The 26,226-nt window shown below is 40.2% G+C and overlaps 1 protein-coding gene across 10 annotated transcripts in view; it reads left to right on the top strand.

The window, feature by feature from the left end:
• LOC123969194 (VPS10 domain-containing receptor SorCS1) overlaps positions 1–26,226 on the top strand; it is a 171,478-nt gene that overhangs the window by 66,033 nt on the left and 79,219 nt on the right. For all 10 annotated transcript variants that reach the window (XR_006824669.1, XR_006824670.1, XR_006824672.1 and 7 more), the window contains exon 2: positions 13,497–13,564. Coding sequence is in view for 6 of the 10 variants with exons in the window: in XM_046046340.1 (XP_045902296.1) it covers positions 13,497–13,564 (68 nt within the window). In the remaining 4 variants the exon portion in view is untranslated. The remainder of the gene's footprint in view (positions 1–13,496; positions 13,565–26,226) is intronic.

Genomic DNA, 26,226 nt, shown 5'->3' with positions numbered 1-26,226 from the left:
GACCCTTCTCAGACACACCCACACATTTCTGTGTAGGACATTATCTGTATTTGCTGTGGGACATTGTCAGATTTGCAATAATTTTGGAATTATCTCCATTTCTTAGGGAATTGAGGACACTCTTAGGGACACTATGAAGCCATCAAAATGAATGAAAATGAATTCTGAAATTTGCTTTCTTACACAAGTCCTTGTTCGCTGTGCAGTCTCGCTCATGAGTAACAATTACCTCCTTCAGCGGTAAGCCAATTTTTAATTATAGAAGGCAAATATACAGACAGTGAAATTGATCAAATTACATGTAAGTGCTGATAAGGCAAATTTGGTGAGGGTGGGAAAACAATTTTAACATTGAGCCAGACCTTCCTCCTTTAGGTGCTCGTTCATCCTTTGCTAATCACAATATCTTCTGGATACACGACATTGTAATTACATTGCACTGAACACACCAAAGCTGAAGTGCAATAAGGCCACTCCATTGATATTTCTCCAACCACGGAGAACATTTGAAAATGTCATTTATTCAGCATAAATGTGCAGATTTACTGGGGAATTGTCAAAGCCCACAAATCAATCTGCTCAGAACTATTTGACAAACTAAGTGATGACCTATCACAGATTCACTTTATGATTTGATCGTAGCTGGGATAAGTTTCATTTCATTATGTCTGTATTGAAACTGGAAGCTCAATTCCTACAAATCCAATGCATTAGTCATACAAAAGCACATTTTCCTATTCGGAGCTTCCAGTCATTTTACTGATGATTCTACAACCGATTTGGTCATTGTGGAGAAATCCAAGTCTAAACTGATCTATTTATCCTTCTTCTTTGTAAGCAAAAATGAAACATTTGGTACAGGGCTGGCTTCCAAGTTTTATTATGGATCTTAGACTTGGTCAATACTTCATTAGTGATAAAACTCACAGCTACCTACATCTGTCAGTTGCTAATTCCTCTCTCCATAATCTGCATGTAGCATCCCTGAGGACTGCTTCCTTCTGCCTGTTTTAGAAAACCACAGAGAATCCTACTGAATCACTGCACTTTTTTCTAGTGAGCAGAAGTGAGCTGAGCCTTTGCCTTGTGGCTTTAGGAAGTCACAGTGAGCAATACATATACTCTGCACTTTATTACTTTCTATGGTGGAGCTGTATTTAGAGTTTGCTCCTGCGCCCTGTGCTCAGCAATAGACCTCCCCTCCCAGTCAGCCCCTTATTAATTTATGCATTAACTTGGAACAGGTCCAGTTTGAAATATCCAATGGCATCCAGTCATCGGTGCAAGCACAAATGATACCACAGTAAGTAATTGGGTGGTGTAAGGAATGCCATTAAAAACTACACAACATCACATTTCATTTTGTTTGAGTTATTTGTTTATAGGAATTGGTCTGTTTCCAGCCATTGTTAACTAAATACATTTTGCACCCCATGTAAAATACAAAGCTGCAGCGTTAAGAGTGCACAATTAGAAGTTTAACCTTTCAAACTTGATCAATGTAATTTTTGTCAAAACTTGAACCCCTTCTTCTTGGAATCATAGTTCAGTGGAATCTGAACATAAAAACATTGTACACACGTGCCACTCCTAGAATCAGCCTGCAGTCCTGGCATGATAGTATTAAAACTCAGAACATGTTTTGTTTTCCCAAATGGAGATATGAAAAAGAAAAAGAACAGGAGTAACAGTATCCATGAATATTATCTGTCATTATGTTTATTTGACAGTTCTAAGGTTAAGCTTGTCTCGTGAATGTGGTTCTTACAGTCCACGGACATTGACGCTCTCCAATCAATTTATCAAATGATTACAGATAGTATTTGCAGTGTGCTCAAAACGTGTGGACATACAGTAAAGGCCAAAAACTTAACCCATTTCAAATTGCTTGAAATTTTGTAAAAGTCTCTTAAAAGTCATCTTTTATAAAGAAGTGTCCTAGAAAACAAATTCACGGGCAAATTTATGGTATTTCTGAGTAGGCAAAGTTATCCGGAATTTTGTCTTTGGAATTATTAGCTAAGATTTGTTTTGGCAACTCCTGGTGGTAACTAGTGCGCTGGCCCCGTAGTTCCATTCAAAATTAAAATGCTCAAAGAAATCCTGAGCTCATGTCTTTTTCATGTTTTGTCTTGTCTTCACCACGTCTCTGTTACGTCATGCCAGTCATATCTTTGTCTAGGGCTAGGGAATCTTTAACCAGTGTAATTTAACCAGAGCCCGATGACAATGCCAATATTAAAGTGAAAAAGAGGCAATTAATGAGCCGATATTTAGATTTAGAGAATGATTTGGATAGTTGACCCCTTTACTGTATAAACTACACTTAGAACGGGTGGATATTGAAAGCTGGTATGTATGTGGGCTATAAAACCTTTTCCTAAATGGGTTATGTTAATAAAATAGATTACTGTAAAAATTAACATGTAAACAATTGCACATCAATAAATATTTGTTGCTGGAACATGTGGACTGGACAAAGTGAGAGAGAATAAACATGTGTATTTCACTTTGTACATAATCTGCCATAATTTCAATGTAGCATATTCATATCCAGTTCATCCCTTTACCAGCACTCTTCAAACCAAAGCTACGAGAAACCATTTCTCATCATCTGTCTAAATCATGCCGTCTGTGATACAGTGAGCTGCTGTTGAATGCATCTAATACAACATGACTGCAACTTTGAGATTTCATTTAACTAACATTATAACTACAACCAGAGCCGTTACGGCTCTGACTACAGCGTTTCACATCTACAACGTCACACAAAGAGGAGCTACAGGAAGTCGTGTTATTTTCTTGTTCAGCTCACGTTTATTTACATGTCCGCTCTGGTCTAATAATTTTAGACACGCCGACTAACTGCAGACAGGCGGCTCGCAGATATATTTAGAATACACCAGAAACTATAGTTTCACGGCTCATTAACGTTTTAGCGCTCTTCCACTGATAAACACGGCATTAGCTTTGTGGTTAATTTAGCAACGGACGGCGTTAACTGCTGTAACGTTACGTGATTTCAGAGAATATTTTGTAGTGATGAACTAGGGACAAATGTGGACTGTTCACTCAAACTGCAACTCTGTTTCAGAATAAATCTACAGTTACGTCTGTCAGCAGCGTAGCTTCCAACACCCAGCTACCAAAGCCAGGAGAGGGCAGAGAAAAACGGGAGTTTGCAAGTCATGAATGTTTTCAGGAGAGGTGAAGTGATTGCGTGTTTGGTACATGCTGCAGTAAGCTCCGGTAAACTCCGGTTAGCTGATTGTTTTCTTCTGTGGTTTTTGTGGTGAGCTAGTGTTATTAACAGGGGAGCTGCAGCGCTCCCTCTTGTGGGCAAACTATGCAACACCCATGACATGAGTGAAGGATCTGACTGTGGGTGCTATTGTCATATATCTGCTGTTATAAACGGCTGATGCCGATTAAATGCAATTAGCTCATGCCGGCCGATATTATTGGTCGGGCTCTAAATTTTACCAAGTAAGTTGTTTCGGTTTATTAACCCTGGTCCCCCCTCAATGTGCTTATCAAGGTGTTCATAAACTTTACCCTTAAAAACATACTACCGCGGGTGTAGTCACATGACTCCGCACTGTTCAGTCCTGCTCAGCTTCCAGACCGAAATTGGAAGCCCAGGGAGATGTTTGCTAACGCTAACTGCCTTCATTTTCCAGCAGTTGTCAAAACAACAGACTTTTATTAATGCACACGCTGTGACCTACACTGTACATTTACATTTGTACATTTTTGCCAGAACTCTCTTTCCCATCACTTTCTGTCGCTCATTCTATCACATTCGCTCGCCCACACACTCGCAACACACACATATATTGCACTTCCCTGAAAAGACCTAACTTCGATGCTGTTATAACAGCACCTGTCATGTAGACGTCCTTTTGATGAATGAGGAGAGGAAGCTTGAGTGTTGCCGTGCTCGCATAGTGTGCAAGTAAAAGTCATTCCTTGTGCATTGATAGTGATGATCTTGTGAAATTTTTGTTGCAGTGGTCATAATTCTGCAGCGGCCACGTGCCGAATAAAGGGGGAACAAATCTCTGTTATGTGCATGTCACTACCTGATCAATTAACACAATCTGTTTTTGACATCTATTAATCCAAAAAAAAAATAATAAATCCCACAGGTAACGACAGAATGCACATTTAATAGCTGAGAATATTGACTTACAAACCTTGTCAGTGAACTATAGGTCTTATCGTCCAGCCCTATCTTTGTCACATCATGTCATCTGTACCAATGATCTAATGTTCCATTTTACATTAAATCTGCACATGTACTGGTTTTTGTCTTCCACTGTATTCCCAGAACGCGCATACATTATTTCTTGTCAGTCCCTTGTGCATGGTAGTGCCATTTGAAGAGAGATTCAGATTCAAATGCGCAAAGGTAACGACAGAATGCACATTGAATTGCCAGCCATTAATAGTATCAAAAATAGAATTTGATGTTATTTGATAAGGATTATAACTTTAAAGACATCCATGGGAGGTGAAGAGAATGGACTGTACTTGTACAGCACCTTTATAGTCTTCCAACCACTCAAAGTGCTTTACTCTACATGTCATATTTATCCCATTCACACACACACACATTTATACACTGATGGCAGAGGCTACCATGCAAGGTGCCAACTGCTCATCAGAAAGAAACTAATCATTCACACACACTGATGGCACAGCCTTTGGGGTTCAGTATCACACCCAAGGATACATCGACATGCAGACTGGAGGAGGAGCCAGGGATCGAACCACCAACACTCTGATTAGTGGGTGACCCGCTCTACCTCCAAGCCCCTGCCTCACCTCCCGGCAGTGCAAGAAACCCATAAGTTGTATTGAACTAAGGTTCACATTGAAGGCCCGTGGTCATTTACACCATGCTGACAGGCCACAGCAGATAGACATTGATCATGTTTACTCATGTCGTCTACATTAACCTGCAAGTAATGACAGCCATTCAGATCAATGGTTCTGTGCTCTCTGCAAATGGATTCTCTGGTTAGAAGCCACTGAGCTTCTGCAGATGATACTTAAAGAGAGAAGCAGCTCAATTCCTCTGATTCGCCTGCTTTCCTTTCACTTTCAGCCCTGCCAAGCGTGCTCATTTGTCCTTGGATTTATTCCTCTAATAGGGGCGCCAGCATGCCTTCTGCCTCAGCTTGTACATGCATACTGCAGCCAAGGCCGCTGCTGGCTTGACAGCTTGGCCTTGAATGACTTCCTGTGTGGGCTGGGTTGAATTTTTGGTCAGAACTGGTATCATGAGGAGATGGATCAAATGCCAGTGGTAACTCAACCACCGGTAACTCAAGTAAAGTCTGACAATTTCGTTGTGACCTTCCTGACTAAAAGGTGTATCGAGGGTTTCACAGCTGCAGCATCTACATTAGGCGATCTATAGATTACTTCCTGTGCAGCATATGTCTTCCAATTCAATGGTTTGTGGACCGTGATACAGCTGTCTATGTACATCAGAGCTGGCGTTGGGATAAGGGTATGATCACGATGACTACAACTTACATTTCTGTGCAACACTTTTGCCTTAACAGACATGTCAACTTTCTTCTTTGAAAAGCTTGTTCGTCTCTTGTTCGATCTAATGTTCTATTTTCACTTTAAACACTGTCAGTCTCTCTTAACAAAGATATCCCACACAAATTAATTACATGTTTAATGCTGGCATTTGCAAGAGCAATTTTCACAGTGCAATGATGATGCAGAAATAGGAGTATGCAAATATCAAAAGAGGGTCAATGTCTGTTCTGCATTGTTGTCTGAGTTGATTAAGCAGTAGTAAGGTGAGAGGCTCTGAAGAAGTGCTTCTTTTTTCATCACAGCCTTGTCTAATCACCATTCCTCAAATGCAAATGTTGAGAATAGGGAATCTTTAATTCAGAATAATTGGAACAAAGTGAGAGATGGGGAAAAAACATTAGAGCTTGTTAGTTACCACCATCGGTTTGCTCTCCAGGCAGGTCCTAAGGGGACTTCTTTTAATGTAGTATCGCCTTGGGCAATAGCTACCCAGCCCTAAAGCGTCCGAACTGGATGAAATTAAGCAAAATCAATGAGGTTTAATTCTCTTTGAGAAAGTTGACAAATTCTTTTTTATTAGTCTGTTACCACAGAGTCTTGGCTTGGGATGATGTTATTGCAAATCACTTTATAGGCCTATTTGACAATTAGTCAACCAGTGGTTTTCCTAACAATGCCCATTTGAATAATTAATCTAGACTGGCAGCAAGATTCCTCTGGTTCAATTCAACACTGTCTGTCTACTATATTTATAGGAGATTCCAATGTAAGCTAAAATGATGACATAACCGAGATCTCCCTGATTTTTCTGTATTTATAAACCAGGTTCCAGAAGCTTCTCCACAGCATGTATTCTCTCCTCATTACATTATAACTCCTGATTCTTTATAACACAGCTTGGAGATGATTACATCTGTCTCTGGGGCGAGGCAGCGCCTTCAGCAGTTCTCACACACTTCACAGAAGTTGATTGTCTACCAAGCGGCACTTGGATCCATGCTTTTTATGTATCACCACACGTGAAAAACATCCTTGGGTAACAGCATAATTGATACATGTGATTAAAATTCATATATTCAGTCTTTTTGTCCAAATGATCAGAACAGGTAGACGATATTTCTTGACATGATTTGCTTTTGCTCGGTGAGTAACCCAGTTCTGAAGCTAAATAAGGTGGTTGTTCAGCTTTTCAATCAGTGCAGGAGCAAATAACGCTCTTGGAGTGATGTTGTGACCATTATCAGCACGAGTGTCCATGAATTTCTTTTCAATAATTGTGTCAAGTGTTATCTCCCCCCTCATGACAAAGTACTAAACAGTGATTTATTACCAAAATATACATTCTCTGCAGACACATCACTCCTTTAAAGTTCTTCACTGGCAAGTACACACACATATGAGAAGCCATACTAGCCATATTTTGTTCTGGGCCTTTCATATACGTACAACTGAGTGTACATATGAAAATATGTAAAGATGTGATGTGAGATGAATGTAGATAAACCTATTGGCCACTCTCTGATTGGCTAAGAAGCTGGTGCAGGTTATTTTCCTGTTACTGTGTGTAAAGGAGGAGATGAGACACCGGCAAGCAACTGGAGTGTTAAAATGATGTTCAAAGGTTTTTTATTATAGGATTCTGAAATATGGCTTGGTTCTTTGGTTCTGCTTCCATAAGCAGTCAGCACAAAATGCAGACATCCATGTAAGGACCTCACTATGTTGACAGCTATCTTATTTCTTGAGTCTTCAACAAATTCTGAGATTAACAGAAATCCAGATAAAGTTTGAATGTGATCACCAACTTCTTCATACAGTCTCTCACAAAATAATCTGTAGCTTCTGGTTGCATTTGTTCAATGCACACTCAAAATGTCTAATATTGCAAGCAGGATTCCCCTTAATATCATCACTGTAGAGAAAGGCAGTCTAACAGTTAACAAGTTAAACAAGCAAAGCAAATGTATTTCCTGGTTTGGGAGAGGCTTTCTGGTCAAGGAGGAATTCCTCTGCCAGTGTAGAGGAAAAAAAAATATATATATATACACACACACAGACACATTTCACATGTACTTTTGCATGTACATAATGGTACATCCCTATGTTTACGCAACAACAGTTATTCTCATATACATAATTCATAGCAACATGGAAAATGAAGAGATCTTGTAGCTATATCATAAAGTGTCACATCACAAAAAACAATCTAATGATATGCAATCATTATGTACATTCAATCTTTCTCCTCCATACTTTTAATGCCTATTACCAGTAAGTATCCCCTTAATGTCTTAAGCCTTTCATGTCTTGCAATGCATTAGCAGCTCTCCACTTGAAAGATCGGCTACCTAATTGGAATAATTTCAATACTCTGAATCCATCCAAGATACTGTATGAGAAAATCTACAAGTTGCAAAATGGGTTAACAACCAATTAGCAGCAGCAAATAGCTTAAGATCAAGGAAAATATTTTCCACATCAAGTCCACATCATCATCATCAAAAAACAAACAAAACAAAGGTGACAGGTCTGTGTGGATCAAATAGCACATAGTCACACAAGCTCAAAACTTCCTCAGTATTCTATGAGCATCTGTGCAAACATCACACGTCCAAAAATAATGTGCTCCAGTGGAATCGAAAATAGAAAATGTATATGTTTTATGTTATCTCAAGGAATTAGATTTTAATCATTTGATGGCATAGCATAAACCATTCCACATTGTGGGTGCATGTTTAAATGATGCTTTTCTACAGCTTCTGTGCATTCTAATGAAGACTGAGAGAAATCAGGCAAAATGAGGCCACAGAAGACTGATTATTCGTTGACTAATGAACAGCCCACTTCGCTAAACATTGGTATGCAACAGCATATATAACCTCCCTGGGACACGTATCCATGACAGGTCTTGATCAATTTTGATCCAGATAAAAACATATTATTTTTAGATATTTGACAAGCACCTGAAAACCCCGTTTCCCAGGTATGTTTCACTTTTATATTAGCAATAAGCACAAGTGGTGAATCTTCCAAAGGAAGATGTGACAGGCTAATCCACAGAGAGGAGCGGTCCTGGCTCAATGATCCCCCATGAGCCTGAGGGTTTGAGGTACTTGGAAATGATGGCAGGTAAAAACGTGTTTACATCATTATATGTGTGTATTGCAGTGTTTTCCCTTTCTGAGTTTTCATTATAGAATGAATTTATTGATTAAAAATAAACAGCAAAACAGTTTCATTAAATGCATCTGTGTGGCAAGAAACTTCCTCTGAATATGTATCGCTTTTCTGTGCTTGGATAATTTTCTTTTTTTCCCCCAAGTAATGAAACAGTGCAAAAAGATCTGTCCCCTGGAGAAATCAGGTCTCACGTGATTACAAAAAATGAGATGTGAGAAAAACAAATAGTTCATAATGCCCTGCAGGACATGAACCCAGCACATTTCCCTGTTTTGGGAGCTTCAGAATGTGTGCTAATACTCTGCATTTCATATTTGTTTATTCTGCCTTCTTGTGCCCCAGGAAATGGTAATTGTTGTTTGTATATGCGTGTTTGGGTATTTTGATCCATGATGATATTTTCTCTCCTCCATCCAAGGACAATTACCAAACAGTACAGGAGATAACAGTGTTTGCTAGCAGCAAAGGCATACTTTTGATTAAAAAGAAATAATGGGGAGATATTTTAAACACCTAAAGCCTTGCACAGACACAGTTGTTTGTGAACCCTCAGCCGGAGCTCAGGCTTCCCGCTGCATGATTTTTCACTGCACTACACCTTCTGAAACACAAGATACACAGGGCCGTAACCAGGTTTAGAAATTAGTGAAGTCCAGATTTTTTGTTTCTTTTAATAGAGCTTATTTAAAGTAATTCGTAATAAAATCACTCCTAAACACAATAAAAGTTATGCAACACAGTCACAGAAATTAATGATATATAATGGAATACATAAGCCAACAAAAAATACTTTTATTAAAGCTGAATTTCACTCTCTCCTTACAGATACAGACACACAAGTAGTGTAAACAGAGAAATATTTGTATGCTAATCTTCACAAAATGCATTAGGCTCTGAAATGTAGTCATAACACAGGACTATACTGTTACTATATGACAACCTAAAATAGAGCAGGTTAGTGCTAAATGAAGTGCTGGTTAATGTTACAGCCTAATAATTTGACATCAGCAGCTGTTTGCACTGTTTTGCACGATTATAGTAGCTGAATTTGTTTGATGCACAAATCGGTTTGGTCAATACCTGAATAATCATAAAGCTTAAATTATCCATCCACCCACCCTCACCAACTAATTATTTTTACAGATTTTACCCCACCTCTACCAGTCCTGGTAGTTTTCCAGGTGTTTTTTTTTTTACTTTTATTGATGTATGAATTGTTTACTTTTGTGATTTGAGAGGCTGCTGTCAGTATGCTGTCAATTCTGACGTACTATATGCAACACTAGCTCCTCTATTGTCTTTGCTGTACTCTGACTGGGACTAAACCTGCACAAATAAGACAAAAATAAACTCTAATTCTCAAAGCAAGGTGAAATGCACACCTAACTGCTCTGCCAAGCAAAGCAAATAGTGTCTTGGTGCTTCCGTGCTACACCCAGACTTTTCAGTAATCATGGCAGCCGTGAAGCCAGGAAAAGAAATGGCGCATCCCAGTAACTCATACTCGCATTGATGGCACAGACAGTAGAATACCTGATATTCATCACAAGAAAATTTAACTGGAAAACAACAACAACAAAAAAAAAACACTGCTGTGAGAAACAGAGAGGACGCGTAACAGTCCAGCACAGAGCAGAGTAGAGAGAACAGCTCTCAAGACGCATGAGGGAGAGCACACATTTAAAGCATCCCAAATAACACCCACTCTGACAAAATGAGTGAGTCATAGGACAACAAGAGACATCCTGCAGATAGAAATGAATGAAAGAGCAGGGGGAGTTAACAGATAACTTTCATTCTTGCAGCTGCATTTCTAACTTTTTGTTTTTACTCAAAAGTTGCTTTACCATGTCGTGTGAAATGCTATATCGGCACACCTAAAACAAATATTTCTGGGACAACTACAGAAAATTGATTAATATTTAACAGTTGCAAAAAAATGTCAAGATTGCACTTTATGGGCGTGTTTGCACGGTAATATTATTAGTGCAATATCTATCGGACCTTGAGACGAGGCAGATAACCATTGCACGGGGGCTATCAGCGATCCATTTTTTTGTGATTTTGCCCCTGAATGCGCTAAAACTTTTTATAAGCAACATACGAAAAAGAAAACAACATTCTTCTTGTTTGTTCGTCTTGTTATCTTGACTGTAGCAGGCAGGGATGACTGGTGATCCTGAAGCTACTGTGATGTTAGATGTCTTTGACACTGTGGCTGTTTCATTAGTGGATATCATTCTGGTTGTTGTTTGGGGCACATACAAAGCCTTCGTCTGTCTTTTAGTCAATGCAGCCTCCATAACAAAACACACATTAACATTGTAACTCACAGATACAGTACACTCTTTTGCAAACACAAGACCGCATTCTAACTGCATGAAGCATGTAACTGCAGTGTTTTAAAGTGTCTGTTAATCACTGTATCTGTATTCTCAAACTGTAACATATGGCCACCAGCTATATCCCTTCTGATGCCTTCATGCTCCTCTGCACAGCTCCAAACTGTCAGAAGTGATAGTGTGTGTTTCTATATTCCACCTCTGCTAGCCCTGGTGGAGGGAAACCTTCCCTCATCGTAGTATTTACAGTAGGAGAAGCCTGCAGGCCTAATTGGCATGGTCAGTGATGGAGCATATGCACTTTCCAGTGGGAGCCCATCTGACAGGGCCACTGGCTGATGACTGCCTACGTAGTCTCCATGCGTGGCAGACAGAAGGGCCCGTCCGCACACTGCCCTTTAACTAATGAAGCCAAGTCACCCGGCTTATACCTCAGCCTTTTAGAGGACTTTATCCAGAATCTGGAGCCAGAGACTTACCTCTCGCAGCATGCACACAGACAAATATTCACACACAACATACCCGATCCTCTCTCACCTTCACCTGGACAGATACACTAACCCACACACACACACAGCAGCATGACTCTGCTAAAAACAATACAACAAAGATAATTGTACCACTAACCTCACCTTCACCTCCCTCTCTCTCTCCCTCTCACAGAAACACACACACAGGGGAGAGAAAAATAAGGAGGGGGAGTGGGTAAAAAAGAAAGTGAGAGAATACAGAGAAAGAGAGAAGCTGCGTGGTAAGAGTGTGAATTCAGCCTCCAGCTGGGCGGCTAAATGGACTTGGTCAGTCATTAGCATGCAAAGGTCTAGCCCGGACATTTAAGGTTATTCATTCCCCAGGCTAATCCTCCCCATGCTGAAAACCGTCCAGCTACTTCCTGAATCTCTCATAATCAATACCTTTTTACTACTTGTTGTTTGTCCCGTAGGCCATTTTCCACAACACATCCTGAACAACACTCCAAAAGCCCTGCCAGCCGCTGGTTAACCAAGTGCACTGCACGTTTTGAGTGTTTTGGGGGCTGCAGATGTTGGCGCATACTTAATAAGCTTGATCACAGGAGCCCCAACCTCGCAATGTAATTTCGCTACCCAAGGTGCATCTGTTCTGCTTGTACTCACAGGAACCCCATGCTGTTGGAACTGTTTCACAAAGTCACACAAGTCATACAGTGGCTTGGCTGCTGCCTCAATAACAGGAAGTGAAGGTATCCAAAGGCAGCCAGGCCAAGGGGAAACGGTGGGATATTGACCGTGAGCGTGACACACAACTTTAAGGCAACAAATATAAATTGTATGTGCTCAGGCTGTTTATTTTAGTCCAAGCACTGGGAAATATCTTCATGCATCGCCTGCCTTGTACATACAGCCGTTTCCCCGATAACAAAGTTGGAGATAAGGATGAACCAGTGCATCACAAGCAATGCATTATGTGAATACACATCTCTCCGTTGCCAGCATCTCCTCTTCGCCCACGCCATATCACCTGACCATTGTGCCGCGGGTTACCCACAATACATCGAGGTCATCTGATAACTGTGAAAGTCACCACAAAATATCCCTGGGGATTTTCACACAGTGTTATCAAAATGAAACATAACTCATGAGCAAGAGAAGTAAGAACACTACACAAGTGTTAAAAAACGACTATATTAAACTGAAACTGCAGCATTCCCTGTGAAGATTTTATTTTTATGCCTCTTCTGCTTCTTCTGAGTTTTATCCATTTCAAATACACCTCCAGTCACAAAGTAAATAGATTGTGAATTTCCGTGCTGCTTTACTTCTTTTATGCTCGGAGCGAAATGTGATGTTACTGCCTCTGTTTTTCCCTCAAGACGTTGGCTGACCCACTTTCCCTCATCCCATACACCTTGAGGGTGGAATAAGGAATATTTACAGGGGAGTGTTCAGGATCAATCTGAAATGATTAAGTAATGAGTTTGAAACAATTAGAGGCATCACACGAAGCAATGCAATGTACGGTAGTATGCATGGCAAAATATAGTTGGAGCTTTGAGAAGCTCACAGTGTGATGTGAGTGTAGATCCCTGGCATTGAAATGAATTGAATTCTGCCAAATATATTTCAAAACTCTTACACCTCGTCTTACACAGTCTAATCAAGCTACCTAATAAAAGACAAAAAAACCCACCCGCCCAGGTAACGAAGTCAAGTAGCAGACAGATAAAAAGCAATCTGATATTTTGTCTTTCATGACATGTGCATGTCCCTACAATGCCTCCACCATAATGGACACAAGGGTCTTTATCAAATGATCGCTGTCTGAATGCTGTTTGTTTCCCTTCTGTCAATTTTGCATCGATGCTATTGATCCTGCTCAACAGACATTCCATTGATAAGCCTGTGTACTGAATACAATGTTTGTCTTGTTCTGCAGGTGATTTTGATGCTGACCAAACTATTTGACTTCAACCTCAACAGTGTAACTGAGAGTTCATTATGGAGGTAAGTGTATTACACCGTATGAGCTCATGACATTTCTGGAAAATCCTTCAGCATGAGTTTGAAACAATGAGTTGGTCAGAGGGAATCGTTGGACCTGGCTCCATATATTTATGATGTTTTTAATCCTGTGGTTTGAACTGCTCCCAGCACTATTCGTAGGTCTAAAGAATACCAATGCTCACAAGGATCTCATGATGTAGATTGATGCTGCCTGCTCTCACTTTAGACTTTGAAACTGCTTGTAGTGCATATGCCACATTTTGGCAGGTTTGCGTGTTGTTGGTATGCCAATACCAGGCTGTACTTTTATAGCGCAGAGATGGCCTAGTATAAAGAGCAAAAAATTTTACGCAAGAAAGTGGTTGGGTCGAATGGATGGTTTAAACATATACTATCACATAAGAGATCTGTGATAGCAGATGTTCGAGTCCAGAAGTGAAACCAGAAGTTAATGTTGACTTATTTTAACTTACGCAACTTATGTTCATATTTAACAAACTGTTTTCCTAAACCTAACCAAGTAGTTTTGTTTAAAAAACCTAACCATGAGACAGGGTTAATAAATGAAACATTCAAAGCTTGAAAAAGAGACAACAGTCTAAAGCATTCTCAAATGATGAGCCCGAATAGCTGACTGTCCTCAATAAATTCTAATATGTGTGACACCAAAAATGACAGAGCTGGCAGTGTTATCCAGGAAATTACCTTGACCAGCCTTGAACTCAGTGTAGCCTAGTTTCTGACTGGACTCGGAGGATCTCAGAGACCCCATAGGAAGGAACAAGGATCAATTTAAACTTTTCAAGCGGCACCAGTGGCTCCATGTTGATTGGACTGTATTCAAGGCTGTTTTGCAAGTTTTATTCAAACCTGCATAGTTGGCTTTAAATTCTAGCAGAGATCCCAAAGTTTGAAAATTGACCAAATATGTCAGGCAGAAGTATGAGGAAGAAACATATAAAAAATGCACTAGACATCTAGATGATTTCCAATTGATGCAATGGTGCAGCCGTAAAAATATGGCATCTTGGGTTTGAATGTTTCACTTGGTATATGTATCATGTAGCTTCAATGATGTGTTGAAACAAGCTGATACTCATGCTGCATATTTGATACTGGGTGTCAGTGAGGAATTTTTTTCTGTATATAAATTTAAAGAAGGGCAAGAAGAAGTGTAAATGTAAAATCAAGAGTTATAAAAAGTAAATACCAGTTTATGTGTATTGTGTATTGTACTGCCTAAGTGTGACAAAAGTATGATTACCTAAATTTGTGCATGGTCAACTGACAATAGAGCCAAGGCAACATTTGGCATTCAGTTTACTGTGTCATACTATATAGTGAGCCTCAGTTCCACCAACCTTTTTTATAGCAGCTGTTGTCTAGATGGATTACGTAGTGTCAAACATGTATAGGCCTACTGAGGTGTATACTTGTCAGCTTAATTTTGTACATTTAGGTTTAAGCCTGTAAACTCCTGTGCAAGTGTGAACATTTAATTCCCTGCTTCCTGGGTACATTTTTCAACTTTAAGTCAGAAAAATTAAGAATATCTTGTATGGATGTATGGGCACCCTGACAAACCTTTGACACATTTATACATATTGTACCTGGTTCGTAACGTAAAGAAAGGGGGTCAGCAAAATAGAGATGGCATGACTTTTGGGTTGTTGTGATTTGGCGCTATATAAATAAAACTGAATTGAATTGAATTGAATAACTTTTGATTAGTCTGTTTTTTTAGCTGAATAAACATGAGTGGTGAAAATCAAATAAGTAAAATTAGCTTTACGTTAAATAATATCAATAACTAGCTAATGCTACGCCATGCAAAGATTAATCTGTCACTATTGTTTGCTGAATTCTATACATCCTTTACAGGGTTTAAATTATTTATGCATTAGATGTTATTAAACCTGCATTAATAGATTTTTGGCCACTTAGGGCCAGAGGAACAAGCTGTAATCACAAGATTCTCAGTCATCCAGGTCATAGTTATCCAACGAAGGTTAAAATCAAGGGCAACTGGACTTGGCTGGACTTCCAGTATCTGGAAGATACTTATACTGGATACTGGAAGAATCTTCCAGTATCTTCAACCAAATCCAGTTGCCCTTGATTTTAACCTTCGTTGGAGTGACTCATTTACAAATCAAGAATGCAATATTAGCATTCATTTGGAGCGTATGTCCACGTGACCTAATGTTCACTCTTTTAGCTTTGTTCTGGTCTTTACCAACTCATTAGGAAAGTCTCTGGTTGTTTAATGTTAGCTGCTAAATATGACTCTATGATGTGACACCAGCTTCTAACTTTGTCATTTGCTGCTGAGCAGGAAGAGTACAGTTGCTTGGTGCGTCTGGAAATTACATCGAGAAGAGCAGTGAGAGTCAATCAAACACTAAATTTGTGGACCATAAAAACAACAGCTCCTATACAGCTGAATGGAAATGTAGAAATGTATTTGCCATGGATTTGTATGCATGAGCAACCCTTATCACGTTTGACCCATTGTTAATAGAAAAATAATGATTATAGCAGCTTTAAAAAACATGATGGGGTCATTTTACCATAATTTCTGTGACGCATTAACAGTCATGCCATCCTGCCATCTTGCAACATTTGCACGGCTGGCTCTGTAGCTCTGCCTCACTGTAACATGAACGAGAGAATCACCGTAACAGCACATAACTCCCTATAAAACCATACATTGTCATTTACATTTCCGCTTGCCACCCAGGTATATTATGTTAATTTGGCAACCCATTTCAGCATTTTGCAGAGAAACACAGAGCTGTTATCTATTATGTTACAAGACGGGGCATGGTGGATATTTTACGAGCGCGGACCAATTAAAGCGCAGATGTCATTAGCTACCTGGGTGGTTTTGTTCTGATTGGCTACGTCGTCAACACGCCTCCTCCACATTCTGCTGTGAATGGAATCGCGAGTGGAAAAATCCAGAAGATGATTTCTTGCGACTTTATATAACATAGCCTACTACGAATGGAGAAAGCTTCTTCAAATTGTAAAAACATACCCTGCTAACACCAATGAGCTTTACACCATTCTTTAGCTCTGAGTGAGATGAATTGTTTAATACCCTGTACATGGTTACACACAATCTGTGGGTTCCAAATGTGTATGTGTGGGGTTGCGTGTAAGGCGTGTGGGTGTGTGTTTGTGGGTTAATAAGGGGTGAGACAAAAGCACACAAAGCAGGATATATCAGATCGTAGTTGTCGCGGCAAGACAAAGTATCACACGGGACAGTTGGCAGTGGCAAAGTTGTGTTTGGCAGCTGTGATACAGGACTTTGGTCTTGATAAAGTGCAGTTATTTGCTGTACATGCAGAGGCTGGTCCAACACAAACAAAGATACATTCAATCCTAATTGCCGCAGAAAAAACAACAAAACAAATTAATTACCACATTATATCACAGAAAACGGCAGTGAACTTGCATTCAGCAGACGTGTTATTGGACCATGGTCTTCTTAAAGCGCAGTCATTGACTTCACACAGTGTCAGAAACAACACCAGTAAAGGTCCAGCAGCGTGGTAAACAATGAAACTCTGGTTACAATAGTTAAAAAACCTACCTCTACCCAGACACAAGCATCTTACTTGAATTCACTCTTGGTAGCAATGCGAGTCCGTCCGTGAGTCCTTTTTCGACTTGGATCCTGATGATACCCGTGGCACTGCGCTGTCGTCAGGTTCAACGTCATAGATGCAAGTGAAGTTATTGCTTCATGTGTTTCTGATGATGGAACCACACTACCCTCATAATGCTGCATATAGTACTTAAGTTTCACTCATGTTATGCCCTGACTAAAAAGAACTTCTAGTAATGGAAAGATCAATACAGTTGCATGTGAATAAGCCCAGAGATTGACAGAAAGACAGATGAGTGAACAGATGATATACATTTTGAGAGAGTGAAGAGGATAATGACAGTGCAGCATTAGTGGGCAATTTACAACCATGAAGATGGACAGAGCATTGAACCACAGATAACAACAGATAACTGCATTTAAGCCAGTTTCTCTGTCAACAATTCAGCACTCCTTGGGGAGAATTTGATGCTAAACTAGGCATCTCTGCCAGTTGTGGCCCCAAATAGCAGCATGAGGTAACAGCTTGAAACTTTTATACCTACAAATCACGTGGCGTGATGTGAGCGTGCACACATCCGTCAACCTGTCTGTCATTGTTTTATGCCAGTGATCATCAACTGGTGGCCTGCGGGCCGCATCCGACAGGCTGCACACCTCCACCTTCTCAGCCAGGTAACATTAAAGGAGACCTATTATACTTTTCCACATTTTATGACTTATCTACAGTGTTACAATGTTGGATGTTCATGTTAAACATGGCCAAAGCTTCAAATAATAAGGTTAAAGTATTTAAAAGGTTATGACTGCTCACATAATTATGGATAAAGACCAATTACTTCCTGATAATAGTTTCTTTATGTTACACGCACAATAATGTTGCAAATACATAACAGCAGACATTATAAAAAAACGGTTGTTTAATATTTCCTGCCAATCAGAGCTGGATCCCGCAGTTACAGTTACATTTACAGATTTGAACCAGCCTCCTTGGCAAACGAGTTTGTTTTTAAGTCCGTTCTTTGCGTTGTCTGCTTAGAGAAATTCTGGCCTTTGAACAAAAGTAGCTGAGGACCCCTGCTTTATGGCAAAGGACATATACAGAAAAATATCTCACACTGATAAGCTTTGATGCAACTAAATATTTTTTCGAAGTTTTCACTCCCTTTATTTACAGGCTCTGCAGCGGCCTACAGTAATAACCTGAAGGCATTTTGCTTCATTTCCATTACTGACCCCTAGCTTTCCAAGCTAATGTAATGTATTTGGAAATAACCAGACCCAAACCTGGCCCATTGCTTTATGTAAAACAAACCCCTCCCAAAGCTGACAGGACCCAACAAAGTAGGTTGGGATGCGGAATTCCAAAGGTATGTTCTGACTGAAATGAATAAAGAATGAATATTTGTAAGTTTGCAAGCATATCTGAATTTGCTAGCTTGAGGCGGAGACACATCTGAGCGTTAAAAATATTTCAGCACTGGAATAAATTAACAGAAGTAACTGGAGTTCCTGGTGAGGTCTGAAATCTATCATTGTCAAAGCTGTTGCATAAACACACACAGAGACATGACACTGTCGGTACATAATCTGTTCAAAATAAACCCAGTCGTTGGTTAAATTTGTGTGAATAACACAAAGGAAACATTTACTTAAGGCTTAGTCTGAACACACCCACATATTCACTACATAGCGTGGGATGCCATGTATCGTTATTTTTAATTTAAGTTACTCAGATATCAAGGTTCAAGGTACATTTATTTATCATTCTACAACACAAGGCTGTACAGTGTGTATATATATATATATATATTTAAATTAGAATAGATTAAAAAACAATATAATGCCGCATGTTAAATAGATTTATGTTATTTCCAAAAGGGGCTTTAGGCAGAAAGGTAAAAATTATATATTGTTGATCATCATCAAATAAACACCTGTCGGCTAATTCCCGCTGGTAACAGCCAATTGCCAGAAACCCCAGAGTGGTTATAGCCCACCGTCAGGTTGGTCTGCCTAATTCTGGTCCCAGTTCAGCACATAGAGGACCACCAGGTGCATATTTTAGACAGAGGATGGTGGATTTGAAAGAGGCCACTCTTTCACTTCCCAGAAATAAACATTCACTTTTAGCCTCAGGTTAAGATGCCAAAGATGGTTGTTCAGACTTGGCCTTAGGTGGCTCTAACGACCATAACGACTGTCGTTACAACAGCCAGGAGCACTAATGAACCAGCGGTATCGATCATCTTGGCTAACGACTCCACAGAGGTTAAATAGCTGAGTTTCCCTACCAGTCATTCAGAACTGAGGAAGCCTCTTGGATGAGAAATGAAATGTCTTCTAGTATCTTCAACCAGTCCAGTTGCCCTTGATTCCATTATTATTATTATTTTTTAATACAAAGTTCAATCAGTATAAATGAAATGAGTCCAAGTCAAGTCCCACGTCACTGAGCTAGAGTCCAAGTCAAGTCCCGTAGGTCGTAGCTAAAGCAAGAAGCCAGCTAATGTTAGATGGCCAATGCTGAGCTAAACATGTTTACTAACCTCAGGTTACTAACCTATTTTGCATTCAGCGCTTCTTTGTTTGCGCCTTGTTGTATGAAGATTTAAAGTCAAAGTTTATGATGAACGGCTCAGCCGCTGCCGATGTTTGTTGTCCTCTCTCACGTGCGGTCGCACACAGCTGATACTACGTATTATGTAGGCCGGTTATAGGTAACGTTATAGGTCAGACTAAAAATAAACATCGTTCACTACTACATACTGCACCTCAAGTCTGAATCAAGTCTGAAGTCTTGTGAGGACAAGTTTCAAGTCAAGTCTGAAGTCACTGTGTGTGCGATGTAAAAAACTTGAGTCCGAGTCTCAAACTCGAGTCTCCATCTCTGGAGGCAGTGTGTGTGTGTGTGTGCGCGCCACTGTGTTCACTGCAGCGTTTTTACACACAAGAACATATAATAATGCTCTGTTTTGCCATTCTTTAATGCTGTTTGATGTAATCTTGGATTTCTACAACCGATTTCATCAGTTACAGCCCGCCCTGTCCTCTATGCTCCAGGGGTGTGGAATATGATGAATTAATGAGCGGACTTTGATTTTAGATTTGAGTTGGCTTATATCTTTTCAAACTGTGTAATAGTTATGGCTCACTACAAGCGCAAGTACAAATAACACTGCTGGAATGAATGTTTATGATAACGTGGATCTGTAATTAACGTTTGACATCTGCGTCATCAATTTCCCTCGTCTCCAAAATGTTCGTACGCAGGGGTCCGAGTTATTTATAATTGAAAAAAAAATTAGTTGCGAAAGTTTTCATAGATCACAAGGGAAGTGGAGTACGCCTCTTTTATTATGTTTTGTGTGTACACAACAGTTAGAAATTAGGCCCCTTCTTATTACAGTAGAATGTCATATGTCTCTTTTGATTGGGCAGATTTGTGACATTGACAAGGAGGCATATGTCTTTTGGTGCAAAATCCAAGACAAACCTACAGACCAGATTGGCACATACCCAAAACAACACACCGAGCCTGGGATTCAAAACCAAAGATTCTATAGATGCACTCAATGCAAAATGCAATGTAAGCGTTTTTGGATTAGAATTTTGTCACTTTGTACTAAAGAAACCTTTGTTTTATAGATATTTCTAATTTTGCAACATTTCCTGAAAAACTAGCAAGAGACATCCCAAGCCATTCCCCCAAAACACATTTTCATGCGCATTGAATGCACGGGCAGAGCTCGTGCAGGTAGACAGGTAGGTAGGCCAGCCAATCATTTCATTGGGACCGGGATGTTAGGAGAATTTCAACAAATAAACACAGTGCCTCTAAAATAAATTGCTTTTGAAATTGATGGGTCAGCCGTCATGTTCCTTTATTCTTCCTCACCCAAGTGGATCATTGACCCAAGACAGTGTCCAGACATTGCTTTAGGACATTTAAACATATTTGATTAAATCACCAGATAGTGTTGACTAATTGTTGTCTGTAAATAACTAACCCATTTGCCAACTGTTTGATCTAGGCTAGGCTGAGAGCAGTCCTGTTTACTGATGCTTCTATGCTGTATGACTGTAGTCCAGCAGCCTCCCACTCAAGCGAGCAACAGCCACCATCATTATTTACCTATTTACCACACTGACAAGGAATATTCATTTAACTTATGTGCCTCAAATCTCAGTGGGAAAGCTTTTGTTATTAATAAGGTTGTTTCTAGTATCTTATTTAGTTTTATTTAAATCATAGAAGCTATGTTCCTTTGTTTCCATGCAACTATTACAAGCTACTTTCTTTAACACACTGTTAGTCTAACGTAGCTTTAAGAAGGGATGTATGCCACCAAAGCAGAAGAGCAGGAATATGTTGGAAAGGGATTGCGGACGTGAAGGGAGGGAGGGAAGGGTACGACTTAGCTATTCAGATGATAAACTGTCTGAGCATGCCGAGGTTTTCATAAATCCGTCGTGGAACACTCAGCTCAGCTGCCATTTGTCCGGTGTCTCAAACAGTGCCTTTGGTGTTTTCTGCGCTCTAATGCTGTGACTGACCTCATGTTAACAATCCCGAGATACATGCAGCTCTCATCCTCCAATCCATGATTAATAAACCCCCACAGAGAATGTAAAAGCTGTGTAGTGGCTGCTAATCAATGTATAGTGGGGGGTTGAATCAAGAATGTTTTAGGCTTTTGATTGAGTGTGTAGTATCTATTTTTACTCACAGTTTTAGTGAGAGCATGTTAATAAATATTGTGTGCACTTGTTTGGCAAGGGCTTGAATCTAACGGATGTTCTTTTATATGTAAAAATCCTGGATATCAGCTTGAATCTATTTATTTAAATATATATTTTGGGGGGTATCAGAAAATGGTTTGCGTTAAAGGGCTGAGAAAGGATTTTATCAGTAACATTGTAAACACTGTGCTACATCACAGAGAAATACAAAACCTTAATAATAAGCCTTAAAAATATAAGTTTTACAAGGGACACGAGGTGAGCCACCTGTTAAACGCTAATGGAAAAAGAAGAAGAAGACTTACATACTTTATTTAATCCCGCAAGGGGAAACTCAATCTTTTCACTCTGTTATTATTTTTAGACACAGGTCCGAAAGACACACACATGCACAAACAGGACCCATAGCAACACACGGAGAGATGTCAGAGTGTCAGTTTGGCGCCCCGAGCAGTTGGAGGTTCAGGGGCTTGCCCAAGGCCTCCTTCGGCAGTGCCCAGGAGGTGAACTGGCACCTCTACAGGTACCAGTCCACGCTCCGTAACTCAGGTCTGAGCTGGATTCAACCCAGCGACCCTCCGGTTCCCAGCCTAATCCTTATGGATTTAGCAACTGCTACCCCAAAAAAAGCGGTAACAATTCAAAATTTTTCGGAACAACCAATGAGTAGACACAACACAGTACATCATTACACAAGTCTTGTTGCACAAAACGTGGGAATAAATAACTTGCTACTTCACAAGAACAAAAACTCTCAGACTTCAACAAAGTGGCTGATGTATAGCGTTACTTACAAATTGACTCCTGTCCCCGCTGAACTCGCCGTGTTTTCGTCGTCCCCGGTGTCAGAGACCTGGCCGGAGACGCTGTACATCATCTTGTTTTTTATTCCCTGTTGCCGGCTTGAAAACCTCTTCCTGGTAGTCCAAAGCCACATGTGCTAGTGGCGTAAAGAAACACCAACACTGGTACTAAAGTCCCCTGATACTTTCATCCCAGCCCTAACAAGCAAGGCGCAGCTCACAAAGGTAGTTTGAGGACGTTTTTATTTCTGTAATTAACTATAAATGACAACTTTGTCGTTGACTATGACTCTTCTCATCAACTAACAGTTTAGTCGACTGTTCACCAAAATCACAGGACTGTTATTGGGGGGCCGCCCTGTGGTAGGGTAAAGCACAGTCGTCCTCCTAGCATATCCAGAATCCATTTTCCGTCCTTCTCACTGTTATAGACTGATATCATTCTTGTGTCCTCGTATACTGTTTCATTACCCCCCTGTGTTTAATTCAACATGTGGACAGTCTGAAGCATTGGCTCACCTACAGCCCCCGTGGAGCCAGCCTCCTCACAATGGATTAAATCAAGCAGTGTGATCAGAGCTGCATTTCACACCCACACATATCCACTGAATAGCTTTTCAAATGCCACTAGCAAGGCAGGCAAGTTTCACTAGGAATCATCGTCCTTGGGTAACTATCATTTTCCATTTAATATAACTTTTCATCCTTCTGGGATCTGCTAGGGTTGTGTCATTTTATCAGTTCATGTTGAGCATTACTGTGACACTAAAAATAAGTCACTGGCCCCTAAATCAAGTGATTCTGTGAGAGGGGCCTCTGAGGAGCCGATCAATAGCCTGATGATGTCATTGTACCATGGCCCTGTGTTGATGTTTTCTGATGAATGATACTGGACTCTTCCAGGAGAGTTTGCCTGGTGGCAAGGTATCTGCTTGCCATGGAAACCAGCCGTAATAAATCTCAAAGGGCTAGTAAATGAGAAAAAATTGCCAGAGTGCCATGAATATTTCTGTATTTGTATGGCTGTTTGTAAACTTCAAGCGGGAAGCTTTCAGACCCCTTCAAACAAGGACTTAACAGCATCACGGAAAGAAGGAGATGGGGGAAATAACATCAGTCGATGTGAGTGATTGGTTCATTTGAAGACACACAAGGCATTCTGCGGTGTCTTTGCTGCATTTTTAGCCTTCACATGCTTTGGGCTTATACTCTATCTTCATGTGAAATTAGAATAGCTCCTTGATTGAGCCTCAGGCTTCTCAAAATAAATTAGGCCTGACAGTTCGGATAAGCCATTCAATCTACAGCACAGTTGCTACAACAGAATGAAATGCTAAATTTCAACCGAACACAAATTTTGCATTAGCTCTTTGACCAACATTTGAATATTTCAGCACTCATTCAAAACTGCACTTGATTTAAAGCTAATTTATCACTATTTTCTATGTAAATGAAGTTTAAGAAATTATGAAGTGGCTCTGTTTGCACTCATGTTAAACATTAATGTTATGTGCTGAGTGTAACCCAGAAGGTGGCATGAAGTGATGGCCAAAAGTCATGTCATACAGTCATAAGTATAATGTGGGATAGAAGAGGCAAATGGCAAAAGAGATAGAGAGATGTGACACAGTGGTATCAATTTATTCATACATACCTGCAAAGTTTTTTTTTCTGTTTAAGACAAAGTAATTTTATTTGACATTTATTTGTGTTTTCTTTTACATCAGATTAAACTGGTATTTTCTTTGCCTTTTAGTGTATGCAGATAATTGTTTCCAGTATCTGTTATCCACAGCTGCATTAATACTTTATGAAAGACCAGCTCATTAAGGCAGATATCTGAAGGCAGCACAACAAATATGTGTGCTGTATGTGTAACCTCTAATGTGAAATCTCGAATTTGCACACAATGATCTATTGATATATCGTTTGACAATGTGCAAAATAACTTCTGTGTATGCCACAAACTGGTACGCTTCAACTGTACTATTCTGTCAGGCTAGATGATGCACATTATCTGGTGTGGGCAATGGCGACATCCTGGGAACACAATGGACACAATTCACAGTCTAAAATGTTAAAACAACAGTTGACTGTACATCAGTGAATATCCTTATGACCACTCTTTTCCTCCTTGAAAAACTCTACATTATGGGAGGTAATAGGTGCGTGCATGTCTTTCTGTACTTATTGTAAAAATGTAAATTTACGTGTCATATGTTTTTGTGCATGGGCGTGGCAAAATGACCTGCCTGCACCCCCTAAAGAGCAGCCCCGGGTCACGTTTCTCCAAAATGTATGAAATTTTTGTTCCAGATGTATCAGGTCCAGACCGATAAAAAAGCCTGTGGGGATGCCCCTAATCAAATAGGCAGATTTTTAATTTAATGATAATTTTTGTCGTTTTACAGGGCACGTACTTTAACAAACTCCTCCTAGTAAACTTCAGATTTTTGCTTTGCAATATTAAGACACTGACAATGAAAAGTTGTGCTATCTGTGAGATTTGATGGGGTGTCTGTGGCGTGGTGTAGAATATCGATGATTCGGCATCAAACAGGAAGTTGTTATATACTGTTCTCACAGCGCTTTTCATAAAAGAGCAGGTCTAGACCGTACTCTATGATGCTATTTACAGAAGCCCAACAGTTCCCATCAAGAGCAAACACTAGGCGACAGAGGCAAGGAAAAACTTCCTTTTAAGAGGCAGAAACCTCGAGCAGAACCATGGCTCAGGGTGGGCGGCCATCTGCCTCGACCGGTTGGGGTGAAGGAGAGAGAGAGGGGGAGGGAGGCAGCCTACACAATATACACACACAGAGGTACAGACAGTGAAGGTAATGTTGCTATAGACTAAATGAAAAATGGTACAGATATTTATAGTAGTGTTAATGATAACAGTCGTAATGTTCATGATTATAATAACAATAATAACAATAGGACTAGTAACAATAGTCGTTGCAGCAGAGGGTGTCGAGCAGGAACACGGGGGCAGCAGGTGACCCGCAACCACAGATCCAGACTCCACAGCTCCAGAGCCAGAAACACCTGCAGGAAGTGATAGGAGGAGAGAGGAGAGAGACGAGAAAGCACAAGGCTACCAGAAAGGGGAGAAGTTGTGTTAGTAACATGCAATAATGGGATGAGGATGCATACAGAGGGAGAGAAAGTAGAGGAGAGAGGAGCTCAGTGCATCATGGGAAATCCCCCGGCAGTCTAGGCCTATAGCAGCATAACTAAGGGATGGTTCAGGGCTCACCTGAGCCAGCCCTAACTATAAGCTTTATCAAAGAGGAAAGTCTTAAGCCTACTTTTAAATGTGGAGATGGTGTCTGCCTCCTGAACCCAAACTGGAACCTGGTTCCACAGGAGAGGAGCTTGATAGCTGAACGCTCTGGCTCCTAGTCTACTTTTGGAGACTCTAGGAACCACAAGTAACCCTGCATTCTGGGAGTGCAGTGCTCTGGTGGGGTAGTAAGGTACTATGAGCTCTTTAAGAT

This window comes from Micropterus dolomieu, linkage group LG04 (genome assembly GCF_021292245.1).
Source record: "Micropterus dolomieu isolate WLL.071019.BEF.003 ecotype Adirondacks linkage group LG04, ASM2129224v1, whole genome shotgun sequence".
NCBI lineage: Eukaryota > Metazoa > Chordata > Actinopteri > Centrarchiformes > Centrarchidae > Micropterus > Micropterus dolomieu.
The sequence above is the reverse complement of the archived record's forward strand: the minus strand, read 5'-3'. Positions and strand labels throughout refer to the sequence as shown.